The following is a 12913-nucleotide window of genomic DNA, read 5'->3' on the forward strand; positions in this document are numbered from 1 at the left end:
AGACGCTGCGTGAAAGGACATAAGGAGGGTGTCAGGACAGGTGTTTGAAACTGATGGCAAGGTTGGGCTCTTAAATATGGAGAGAAGAGTCTCCAACTTTAGGGAACATAACAACGGATGAACTTTCAGATAAGGCAGATATTCACCGCACTCCCCGAGGTTCTAATTCTGTGTTATCAGTCCCGGAAGTCACATTTACAGCAGTTTTGGATGCCCACCTTGCCCTCAGATCTTCCCGGGGGCTGTTAGTCATCTTGTGTTTTAATCAGCTTTCTCGTTACTGAAACTCAGTTCCTGCTGCCCACAGTTTAAAGCAGGACAGGTTTAATTTGGCTCAGGGCCTCAGCGGGCTGAACTCATGGTGGGCAGGCATCATGGCATCATGTTAGGACGGCCCAGGAAGCAGAGCAGAGGGACAGCGCCGAGAGGAAAGGCCCAGGGATGGACAGGCCCGAGGCCGTGCCTCCCGCCCTGCCCAGACACCCCCGGAAGTGCGCTTCGTGAATCCGGTGGCGTTCAAGCCAATCAAGCTGACGCAAGTATCTTACCCATTACAGCTACTCATTTTCTTCCTAGACGCGTTCTATACATACATAAGCTTTTATATGTATGAATGACCTTTTGTTTTGGTTGCTAACAAAAACATAATTGTGAGCACATTAAACATATTATTCCATCTTGCTTTTTTTGTGGGTCAAGAAGAAAAAAGACTAAAGACTGTTTCCTAATTCCACTTGTGGACTGATCTTGTTTTCCCCCAAATAATTACAGACATTTCACTGTGTAGTTAGTTATACTGAGATGGTCAGGGACACGATGAGGATGGAGGACAAACTCACTGCTGGGCCTTTCATGGCTTACTCATTAACTTCTTGGATTTTGTTTTGCAGCTGTCAGGGACCTGAAGCTGCTTTTGGGGAAACAGACTCTTTACCTGGGCCTACAGATGGCCAATGGGTAACTCCAAGCAGAATAAAGTTTGACCATTATTTTGCCTCTGTCTCCTTTGGTCAGATCCATACTCAGCTTCACATACAAGCATATTGATCGTTTAGGGAGTGTTTCTAGAAAGCTGGCAATGCAGGGTTGACTGGTCCTACATTTACATAACCTGTCTCCTCCTCATCAAGATAAGGGATCGATATCGATAGGGACCTTCAACTACCAATAAGCACTCAGAAGTCTCCAGTCATTGCCTTAACCGATGATGATGAACTTGGATTCCAGCAGTCGCTGCAAACCTGAGACTGCTCTAAGCAGAAACAGTCATAGCACGGAGCCAGGATTAAGTGATGAGAACATCTCCGAAGCTGCCTTGCAAAATAGAACGAAGACTGATGTAGGACATGAAATATGAAAATATTATATCTTCTTGCCTATTAGATGTCTGATATGCTGAGTTTGTGTTCTCTAAAATCAAAGAATGAATTCCAGGAACAACGGAGGTTAAGAGTAGGAAAATATTTATTGAGAGGATAGCCCCTGAGAGGCAAGAGGGGACCCCAATGGGTACCCAAGGACCCCACTTTCCAGGGAAGTTTTATAGAGCAAAAACCATGTGGGTACAACGCGGGTTATGACTATGATCAACCAATAAGGTTACGAGTACAGTCACTTAGGTAATAGTGATCCAGTGGGGGAACAAATCATGAAACAAATGTACATGGAAAGAACAAAGACTTTTTCTAGGAAATGATGGATGGGGAGGTCTTCATCACCGGGGTTACTGATATCTATCTAGACTTCATTAGGCTCAGGGTTTGTCTTTTGAGGAAGTATGCAGGCCTAGTCATTTCCTCTTTATCTTGAGGCCTGGTCTCCAACAGATGGCCATGGCTGTAATGTGTTTTACCTTTGTCCTGACTTTCTCTAGGGCCTAGCTCTGTCTGACTGCCTGTAATATTTCTACCTAACTTCGCTGTCTATAAAAAGACCACGATCAGCCGGACGCTAGGCCACCCCAGGTGGTCCGTTCCTTGTTAACGGGCCAATCTGACCCTCTCCATAGGAGCTTCAGCTGTCAGGGTGGAGTCCCTTCCCTACTTTCTCTCACTTCCCAACTCTGCCTAATAATCACGTGTCTCTCACAGGCACACCCTGAAATGCTTTTCTGTAAGTGTCAAAAACCTGCCCAGGTTGAGCTGAGGTCCTATCCCTTCTTTGTCACCTTGGAACCCATCCGATGACAATACCATACTTTACCGTTTCCCTGTTGGCAGACATGTAATTTTCTCCAGTCTTTTAGATAATAACTGGTAAGGCAAAATTGTCTTCATTTGTTTATTCACATGTAGAAAAAAATTTAGAAATGCAATAGCTGGATTAAAATAGAACTGGATGTATTTTTTTATATTAAAATCAAATCGCATTTGGATGTGTATTTTCAATTTAACGTTTGGATTTGACACTGTTTAAGTCTCATGGACAAGAGTTTTTATTCTTTCCCTCAATCTTGCCATAACCTTTTAATACATTTAAATTAAATGAAAAATTTGAACTTTTACATAATAGACTCAATACTTGAGTCATCCTAGGTGATTTTCTCTGGGTAGTTCTACAACCACAACTGTTTCAGATAAAAGAAAGAAACAGATAATCATGAGCTATATTTTAGGAGTGCTTCCTTAATAATCCCCCCCTAAAAAACCCTGATTTTTATTTATTTTAAAAATGTTTTCTTCTTTTGGATTTTTGAGACAGGGTCTCACTTTGTAGTTCAGGCCGGCCCTGAACTCACTATGTAGCTGAGGGCTAGCCTTGAACTCAAGGCAACCCTCCCGTCTCTGCTTCTCAAGTGCTGGGATTACAGGCATGCTCCACCACGCCTGGCCCTAACCCTGATAATTTATACAAAAACTCACTGATCACCTTTAAAGAGGACAAACTTTATTTAGATATATGTAAATAAAAAAATCACTTGGGAATATGAGGAGAAAACCATAAAGCACATGATATAAATATACAATTAAACCTTTATGATATCTTCAAAGAACTGTATAATAACAAACAGGAAATATTTGCTGTAATTCTTCGCATTATTCTGATGTCAACATGAATATTGCAAGCAGGTCTTACTCTATTTTTGTAAAAAGGGAACTTCTACTGATTCGGTAGGAGTCACCACTTCCATAAATACAGTAAGTCACTGAACTGTACAAAGTGACCGTGAGCAGGTCTGACTTGGATGTAATTAAAGCTGGGTCAGTTATGATGCATACCTGCCAGTGTGAGCATCCGAACACAATAGCACCATTCAAAATATTTAACACTGCCTCCTGTTAAGTTGGTGTTGTCAGAAAATGAAAGTAGTGAAGTTTTAAAACACACAATATGTCTTTCAATCTAATCCCCCCAATGTTTCAGTAAATACACATAGCATTGCCTCAGCTTTTAAGATTACTTTTATCAAAACAGAGAGCTGGCTTCTTTAATAGTAGTCAAAATTGTAATGATAACAAATAGGTTGTTGTGTTAAACCAGATAGCATATGACATGCGATTTATTATCTACAGTAGTTTACAGGCAATTCTCAAGTCATTGGAGGTAATGGTGTGTATATTAGCCAGGCTTTTGTTTTTCCTTCCCATTAGCTGCCTTTTATTATTGTTATTTTGGTCCTTTCATTACACATCCTCCCACTAGACCTCAGAGGGGGGTAAATAATGGAGATGCGCAAAAGGAGACTTGTCTGCTTAATCACTTGTAAACAGCTCAGAAGGGCTTGCCAGAATCCAACTGAAGCTGCTGGCTAACATTAGGTGTGGGGTAACATTCTGTGGTCCCAGTTCCTAGTAGCATTCCTATTCTAACTGCCAAAGATAACTGAGTGGTGACAAATACATTCATTTTAGACGAGTTTAACCCCACACACTACTGTGACATTAAAGGATTTTTTTTTTTTTTTTTGGTACTGGGGATCGAACTCAGGACCTTACGCTTGCAAGGCAGGTGGTGGCACCACTGAGCTAAATCCCCAGCCCAAAGGTTTTATTTTGTGGAAGAGCAAATCCTAAGTAGAAATTTATTTATGTTTTGCGGTGCTGCAGATGAAACCCAGGGCCTTGTACCTGCTCGCCCCCCAAGCTACACCTCCAGCCCTATAAGAAGACATTTAAATAGTTTTAACATAACATGTAAACAAGTAAGGCAGCTAGAAATTTCAAAATGATTCTGCGAAGAACATTCTGCAGTCTGAAAAGTGTTTGGCTTAGAAAAATAGACATCTCAGATAAAGGAGGGTATTTGACGACGTGGATCACAGTCATCTCATGTAAGAAGTCAATGAAGAGAAGTATTTTTAGAACTGTGCTGAGCTCCAGCAAGTGAATGATCCAGGCAACAACAGAGACATTGGAAACAAGCTATTTGTCACCACTACCCCAAGGCCTGGGGCACTGTCATCTAGAGCAGGAGCATCTACTTATTATCCTCACTCTCGGACAGTCTCATGATTCAGATGAGCAACATGCCTTTCAAGAGATTTAACTACTCACTTTACATATCACCAGCAATTAGTTCTACAATCTATTTATTGGGCAGGTGAAACTTGGAAAATATTGTTCAAGGCCTCTCAGATCACACTAATACTCTAAGACAGAGGCCAATGATATGAATAAAAATGCCTGAATCATAGCCCTTGATTCAACGGATGTGTATACAAATACAGCTTCTGTTAAGGAAATTATTAATAGTATTTACTTGTTAAAGTTTTATCTGAAGATTCAGTTTATTACTGGATTCATCTTTTATTACTGTATAATTGAGTTAGAATTGATGCCATACACCATCTCATAGAGGAAGATCGATAAATCCTCCTGCAGGATTCTTTCATAAAAATATAAACTGTGTTTCTTTAATTGTACCAAATTGTATTGCGTTTGGAATTGGAGCCTGCCTTTGTATTATACAGGTAGATCAAGAAGTCCTTGTAATAGTTATTTCTGAAATCCAGTCACAGTCTTGTGCTTGAAACCCATATATCTGTATGCTTTCTGAAAGCATGCAGATACTTTACAAAGAAGTAGTTGAGTTGAAAAGCTTTTATTCCCTGTCTATGTTTGTAGTTAAAGCCCTAATCCCAGTGGATGATGAGAGAGAGTAGGTTTTGCTGTTGTTGTTTAATCAGGGTTTAACCACATAGCTCAGGCTTGCCTTGAACTAACTTTGTAGCCCAGGCTGGCTACTTGCAGTGATCCTCCTGCCTCAGCCTCCTGAGTACTGAGATTATAGGAGTGCATCACTGAGCCTGGTGAGAGAGAGTAGTTTTGAGGGCATTTCTACCAATTGTTTTAAAGGCTGTAAACACTGTTGTCTCTGAAAACTAGTTTTTAAAACCTTCTAGCACTGCCTCTCCCCAGACCAAGAGGTAGTGCTGCTTCCAAATGAAGCAGGGACAGTGGCCTTTCTGAGGGATGCTGCCCTTCATCAGTGGCTCCTCACAGCAGCCATGGGAGGTAGGCAGGAGTGCCACAAGGCCGTCCACAGGGCCCCACGTGGCACTAGACGTGTGTGCTGTCTGCACGTCCTCTCCTGGCTTGATCTATCATCTGGACACAGGGCTGGATGAGTAAGGAGAAGATCCCTACCATGTAGAGCAAGCCACAGATGTAGAAGGAAAAATCATACTTCTGTGTGATGTCGTAGATCCACCCTGTGAAACAAAAAAGAATATACTTAGTGTGAGACACTTGATAAAGCTTGAGAACACAAAGGAGGAGCTTACCACTATTACAGATTTTTTTTTTTGGTACTGGGGATCGAACTTGGGTCCTTGTGCTTGTGCAGCAGGTGGTGAAACCACTGAGCTAAATCCCCGGCCCTATTACAAATATTTTTATAAGCATTTATTCATTACATATTTGTTGGGCTGGTGGGCTGAAAGGAGGCCTGGTCAGGTGATGTTCCCCCCAAAAAATACAGGCATAGAGCAGAGATTATAAAAAGCAGGAACCAAACTTTTTAATTTCTAGCATCAGGGCAGCACCAGAGCATGAGTTGGGGCTGCAGCACTAGAGCTCAAGAGCTGCCTGTCTTTATCAGCTTTTCTGAGACACAGTAAGACAATACAGCCATGCAATCTTGCATAGCCATGTGATCATGTGTGGTCATCCATGCTGATTTATTATCATAACAGTCTATTGTGTGCCTGCACTAAACGACAGGGTTGTGTCCTCAGGTGCCCTCAAGCTCCCTCAGACATCCGAGCTTTCACACATCTCACAGTGGCCTCCTACAGTATTATTATCATTGCTATTATTTTGCAGAGCTAGGGATGAACCCAGGAGTAAGCACTGAGTTCTATGCCTAGTAAATAGCCATTTTTTTTCTTTTTCTCCTTTCTTTCTTTCTTTTTTTGGTTATTTAAGTCAGGGTCTCGCTATGTAGTTCAGCCTGGCTTTGACCTCGCTATGTAGCCCAGGCTGGCCTCAAACTTGTGGTGATCCTCCTTCCTCAGCCTCCTGAGTGCTGGGATTACAGGTGTGCACCACCAGACCCAGCTTGTTGTCTATTTTGTTAGACAAGGTCTCAAATAATAATAATCAGTCTCATTATAGCCCAGATTGGCCTTGAACTTGAGATCCTCCTTCCTCAGCCTCCAAGTAGACAGGATTATAGGCATATACTACCATACCCAGATCAAATAATAATTAAATATTATAACCTAACACATTAATATAATAATCCTATTAGGCTACTACTAGTACTATATATTACTACTATAAATTGCATGGATTGTAAGACATTGATCTATAATTATTTTGTATATGAGTGTGAAAGAAAAATCTTTGTCAATTCAAATATGACTCTGTTTTTTTGACTCAGGGTTTTTTAAGGGCTTTGTAAAATGCACTGTAATCCTAGAGATGTTAAAATGTGAAAAACTGTGTCCCAGTAACTATGAAATATATTTATATTATTTGACTGATTAATTCTAAGAATCAGTCTCATGCCAAAGTTCCCACACAGCCAATGACACCAACTGAGAGGGCTGAGCTACACTGGAGAATTAAAAAAAAATTTGTTTTGTTTTGTTTTTATTTTTGGTACTGTGGATCAAACTCAGGATCTTGTGCTTGTGAGGCAGGCAGTGGCACCAATGAGCTAAATCCCCGGCCCGTGGAGAATTTCATTTATGGAAAAATGTAAATTTTGATTATTCACTTTTCCTACTTTGTGTTTTGCTTTGTGATGGGGTCTTGCTATGTCGCCCAGGCAGGTCTTGAACTCCTCTTGCCTCAGCCTCCTGAGTGCTGGGATTAAAGGTGTGTACCACCATGCTGAGCTAAAACTTTACATTTTAAAAATTTATTTTTAACCAATCAGCACAAGCCATACTGAATTTTATGGCATTTCAAATGAATTTCTCTTCCTCTGCAAGCATGCTGCTCCCCCTTCAAGGCATTCCCTTCCCTCCTCCCAGCCCTCTCTTTTCTCTACAGCACACAGAAAATACCCATTAATTATATTACATATTACAGCCTTAAACTGAATTATTTTTAAAAATCTTGCACCTTCCCTCTAAAAATGTGAGCATTTCTAAAAGCATCTCCATGTGGCCCAAGCTTGAAAAGTAACTCATACATTGATTTTTTTGTCATTCTGGGGCTTGAACCCAGGAGTGTTCTACCACTGAGCTATATCCCCAGCCCTTTCTATTCTTTTGAGCCAAGGTCTTGCTAAGTTGCCTAGGCTGGCCTTGAACTTTCAGTCCTCCTTCGTCAGCCTTCATGTGTCATTTTCTTTTGGGGGGGGGTACCGGGGATCGAACTCGTGTCCTTGCCCTTGTGTAGCAGGTGGCGAAACCACTGAGCTAAATCCCCAGCCCCATGTATCAATTTTTTAAAATTGCACTTAACTTCAGCAAACAATTTAACATGGTACAAGTTGTAGGAGGCCTTTGTCCTGCACACATTCAGAAGAGGTATTCCTGCCAGAGAATATGAGGATAAAATGCCTGGAGATGCAGACAGGAAGGAAGAAGGCTGGGGGGACAGGTGACACTCTGCAAGCTTAGCTTGCAAGGCACAGAAAAATTCTGATAGCTCCGACAATCCTGGGCCCTGACTGCTGCCCTGACAGCCACCTCCAGAGTGCATCTTTGTTGATGTTTGGCCCCACTGCCTGCCACACATGAGGGTTCCTGGATCTAGTTCTTGGAGAGAAGATGGACCCTGTCACCTTTGTCCGGTACCTGGCATCTTGGGGATTGAGTCCACCTGCCCAGCCCAGACTTGCCTGTCCACAAAACCTAAGCCTGAGACAACAGGGTCAGGGAGGTCCTGGTCCAAACGCAAGGCACCAAGGTGCCACGACTCTGCTCTGGCCACGGCAAGAAGCAGATTCTCTGGCGAACTTAAGTGGTGCCTTGGGAGAGACTTTGCCCCAGACATCACCGGCTGGCGGAGGGCAGAACGTTCCCACCCCCAAGGAAGCCCAGGCCAAATCCCTGGATCTAGGGGTGTGTGAGCTCACATAGAAAACGGATTTGGAGATGCAGATGTGTTGCAGGTGAGACAGGGAGATGATCCCCGACCACCCAGCAGGGCCCATGAAATCACAGACATTCTTGTCTCAGGTCCAGAGAGAGACAGGAAGTGACACACTGCTGGCTCAGCAGATGGAGCAAGGGCCACAAGTTACTTAACACAAATCTCTAGGCAAGGGATGCAAGCGAAGGAGCTGGGAAAGGCCAGGAAATGTATTTCCAGCCAGAGGTTCCAGAGGGCAGGCAGCTCTGTCCATGCCTTCATTTTAACCCTTTTGGACTTCTGACCTCAATGGCAGTTAAGGCAATAACACTGAATAGTTAAGCCACTCTGTTCATGGTCATTCATTACAACTGCAACAGGAAACTAACACAGGGCTAGATCCAGCTAATAGATGCCTTCTGTTAGACCGATATGCAGTGTTTTGAAAATCTGGAAATGCTGCCTAAGAGTCCAGATCCTGAGCTTATCTTGGTAAAAAACAATAACAGCAGAAGAACTGGCAACAAAGTCTCTGTATTTCTTATATTTATTTATTTATTTACAATACTAGGGATTGAACCCAGAACAACTGGGTCCCCCAGAGCTGGGCCACTAAATTATATCCCCAGTTCAATATTTCTTTCTTTTTCAAGTTTATGTATTTACTTTGTGGTGCTTGGGCTTGAACTCAGGGTATGACACATGCTAGGCAAGCGCTCTACCACCGAGCTACACCTTTAGCCTGATGCTCAGCCCCTCTTGGAGATAGAGATTAGCTGGACCCAGGCAGAGATAACCTTGTTCAGGCAGAGCGAGGGCCCCTCAGTGTCCCATCACTGGCATCTGCTTTATGTCCTTATGCTACCATGAGGCTAAGGATCAAAAGTTCATCTCCATTCTGCATGGAAGGATGACCTTTAACTTGCTAAAATTTATAAACAAGAAGTTAGGGGGCAAGAATGGGAAGAGAAAAGAAGCACCTAGACCAGTGAGAACCTTCCTTCTCCTGGACTTCACGACATGACAGGGAACTCACCTTACTTACTGCACAGGCTCTGAGCGCTGAGCGTCTTGGAAGCTTACCTGCAAAGGGCGGGCCCAGCAAGGCAGAGACACCGTTAGCGCAGATGATGATCCCATAGGCATTGGCCAGGTGTTCAATGCCGACCAGGTCCTCCGTCACCACGGGCATCAGGGAGAAATACCCACTGGAGAACCCGATCAGCGCACAGACGATGGCCAGGCCAGTGTAGGTATGCATCAAAGGCAGAATAAAAATGCTGAGGACCAGAGTGAAGTTGGCTATGAGGAAGACATTCCAGACGCTGATGCAGGGCAGGTCGGCCACAAAGCCCAAGCTCACTTTCCCAAAGATATGGAGTATTGCTATAATTGAAGTCAGGGGGAAAACATCATTTTGCTCCGTTAAGTTATACAAATTGACTATTTCTGGGAGGTGGATGAAAGGGATGACAAAGCTGCTGTAGGCAAACAAAGCCCAGAAAATAAAGGCTACAAACATCCGATTAGTAAAGAGGGAGGCTGTCCCAAAATAGCCTGAGTACCAGTCCCGGAAACCCTTCCGGACTAGCAGGGTGATCTGGCTCACGCTCTTCAGAACTCGGAGGGCGCACATGTTCTCTGTGGGCCGGGCCTGACCTCGGCACTCCTGGTCTTGAAGGTTGCAGAGGTTCCCCTCGTCCCTGGGCACGCTGTCTTTCTCCTCTGCACTGCCCAGTTGTTCACTTGACTTGACAGATTCCATGGAGGGAGCTGGGATTACTCGGGGGTCTTCCCCTGCTGAGTGATCTCCATCTTTCCTGGGAGAGAGGGGCCTCATGAGTGCCCCGCACACACACAGGTTCAAGGATACGGCGCCATGGATGAACATGGCATTGCGCCAGCCATACTCTGCGCACAGGTACTTGAGCAACGCAGTCATCAGGAACGTTCCGAACCCTGTCCCCGTGGTGCTGAGTCCCTGGGCCAGTGCTCGTCTCTTTTGGAAATACCTTCCCACCATGACCACTGCAGGCAGGTAGGCCATGCCACTGCCAAGGCCTACAGGGGGATGAGAAGAAATGTGCACAGTACATCGGTGAACAAGGCATGGATACAGCTGTTTAAAGATCCCTCACTATGACCAAACACCCGAGGAAATCAACTTATAAGGTGGAAAGGTTAATTTTGGCTCAGGATTTCAGAGTTTTCAGTCCATGGTTGGCTCACTTTGCTGCTTTTGGGCCTGTGGGAAAGCAGATAATGAGGAACACGTGGTGGAGTAAACTTGCATGCCTCATGGAGTGCAGGAAGCAAAAAAAAAAAAAGAGGGAGAGACCACGCCCCCAATGACCTAACAGCCTTTTGCTAGGCCCCACCTCCTAAAAGTGCCACCACCTCCCAATAGCACCACAGGATGGGGCCAAGCCTTCAACACATGGGCCGGTGGGGGACATTTAAGATCCAAACCATAACATCTGCATTCCCTTATATTGGTGTCCAGCCATACTTTTTCTAACAGAGGAATAATGGTGACTGTGAAAAGAAGCTCTGAGGAGAAGCACCAGGAAGGCCATGAGCACAGGCTATTTTAGCTCATCATTTCCCCTCAGGCTTTGTGGCCAAGGTGCCTCCGCCCATGAGAACAGAAGCTATGGGTGGACAGGATAGGCTGCAGTGTCAGCCCTGCCAGGCCCAGGACACAGCCTGAACTTGGTGGTTGAGGAAAGAATGAATGGCTGGTCCAAAGGCTGTGCTGTCTTAGCCTTGCTGGTTGCACTGTGGGCCCAGGAAAATGCTTATGTCCAAGGGAATGAGGAATGACTCGGGACAATTTACAGAAGCCTAGGAATGGGCCAATTGGTTCCCAAGTCACAGCTGGAAGAATAAAATACACAGGACTCTTACACAGATAATTCATGTCAAGACTATGACATAATTCTATTTTCATCTCTGATTTTTAAAGGTATCTGTAGAAAACAGGAAGAGTTATTTACATCGGCAAAAATGAGATGCTGGTGGGGAAGATGGTTTGTGTCTGGGAGCAAGGGCTGTACGGGACCCTCTGTACTTTCCACTCAATTTTGCTGAGAACTTATAACTGATCTAAAAAATGAAGTCTACTAATGATATAAAATAAAATAAAATAAAATAAAATGTTCAGTGGTGCCCACACCACATATCCAATTTTAAAATGAAACCCTCCTGCTGAGTTACCACCCTTACTCCCAATTTTACCCTATTCTACCCTTTTTTTTATTATGGTTCAGATCTAATGCCTCCTGTGTTTGGACGGTGATTGGATTAAGGGGTACTATAGCTGATTTGCTGTTAGGAGGTGGGGCCTTTGTGGAAAAGGAGGGCTACTGGGGATGTGTGATAGTTAATTTTGATGTGTCAACTTAAATGGATTAAGACATTCCTAGTGGATTAGTGTAGCACAGTTCTCAGTGTGTCTGTGGAAGACTGACATGTAGGCCAGCAAGTTGAGGAGGGAAGACCCACCCCGGATGTGGATGGCTCCAATAGGCTCATAGCCTGGATGGAATAAAAAGGGAAAGAAGAAGGGAGTCTTTGAAGAAGCTCTGTACTTCACCATTGCCTTTGGATGTTCATCTCTAGTTCTTTCAGGCTCTTCAGCCTTCCCATGCAGACCCTGCAGCTTGGAACTCACACCAGACTGTGAGTGAACCCTGGGGCTTTGATCTTCTGTGCTATTCTGTGGGTCTCCACCATGCAGACAGCCATTTGCATTCTTCCACCCCTGATTCCACAGGCAGCCATTGTAAGCCTCCTTAGTACATTTTTTTTGGTACCGAGGATCAAACTCGGGACCTTGCGCTTGCAAGGCAGGCAGAGGAACCACTGAGCTAAATCCCCGCCCCTAAATCTTTTTTTTTTTGTTTGAGACAGAGTCTTGCTGTGTAGTCCAGTCTGGCCTTGAACTCATTATGTAGACCAGGCTGTCCTTGAACTCACAGCAGTCCTCCTGTCTCAGCCTCGCAAGTGCTGGGATTAGAGGCATGCATCACCATGCCCGGCTCAGTAAATCCTTTGTATCTCACACATGTAACATTATATTAAATCTGTTCCTCTACTGAATTTAACTGATACAGGGTGTGACCTGGAAGGGTATATTTCCCTTCCTGGCTCTTCCCTTGACTCTGTCTCTGCTCCCTGCCTGACATGTCATAAGCAACCCTCCTCTGCCACGCCATCCTGCCTTGGAGCCAGCAGACTAAGGACTGAAATCTCTACAAACCATGTGCCAAAATAAACCTCTCTCCACTTAAGTTGGGTATTGCGTATTGTGTCTCAGCAATGAGAATTACCTACGATGTTTCCTATGGTACTTAGTCATATGATTTACTTATTTATATGTGTATTGTTACAGCCTTTCCCCACTGTCCCTTTGCTAGACTGTAAGCCCCAAGGACAGGGATCTT

At 44.1% G+C, this 12913-nt stretch overlaps 1 protein-coding gene across 2 annotated transcripts in view; it reads right to left on the reverse strand.

Moving 5' to 3' along the window:
* Positions 1–1446: 1446 nt before the first annotated feature.
* The window catches only part of Slc16a14 (solute carrier family 16 member 14), a 32512-nt gene continuing 21045 nt past the window's right edge, over positions 1447–12913 (reverse strand). For both annotated transcript variants that reach the window (XM_021247034.2, XM_004868022.4), the window contains 2 exons: positions 9552–10529; positions 1447–5650 (listed from right to left, as the gene is read on the reverse strand). In XM_021247034.2, coding sequence (XP_021102693.1) covers positions 5499–5650; positions 9552–10529 — 1130 coding nt within the window. In that variant the 3' untranslated portion in view covers positions 1447–5498. The remainder of the gene's footprint in view (positions 5651–9551; positions 10530–12913) is intronic.

The sequence above is a fragment of the Heterocephalus glaber genome, unplaced genomic scaffold, assembly GCF_053883595.1.
Source record: "Heterocephalus glaber isolate CG9 unplaced genomic scaffold, H.glaber_assembly_v1.0 deba00001004, whole genome shotgun sequence".
Taxonomy (NCBI): domain Eukaryota; kingdom Metazoa; phylum Chordata; class Mammalia; order Rodentia; family Bathyergidae; genus Heterocephalus; species Heterocephalus glaber.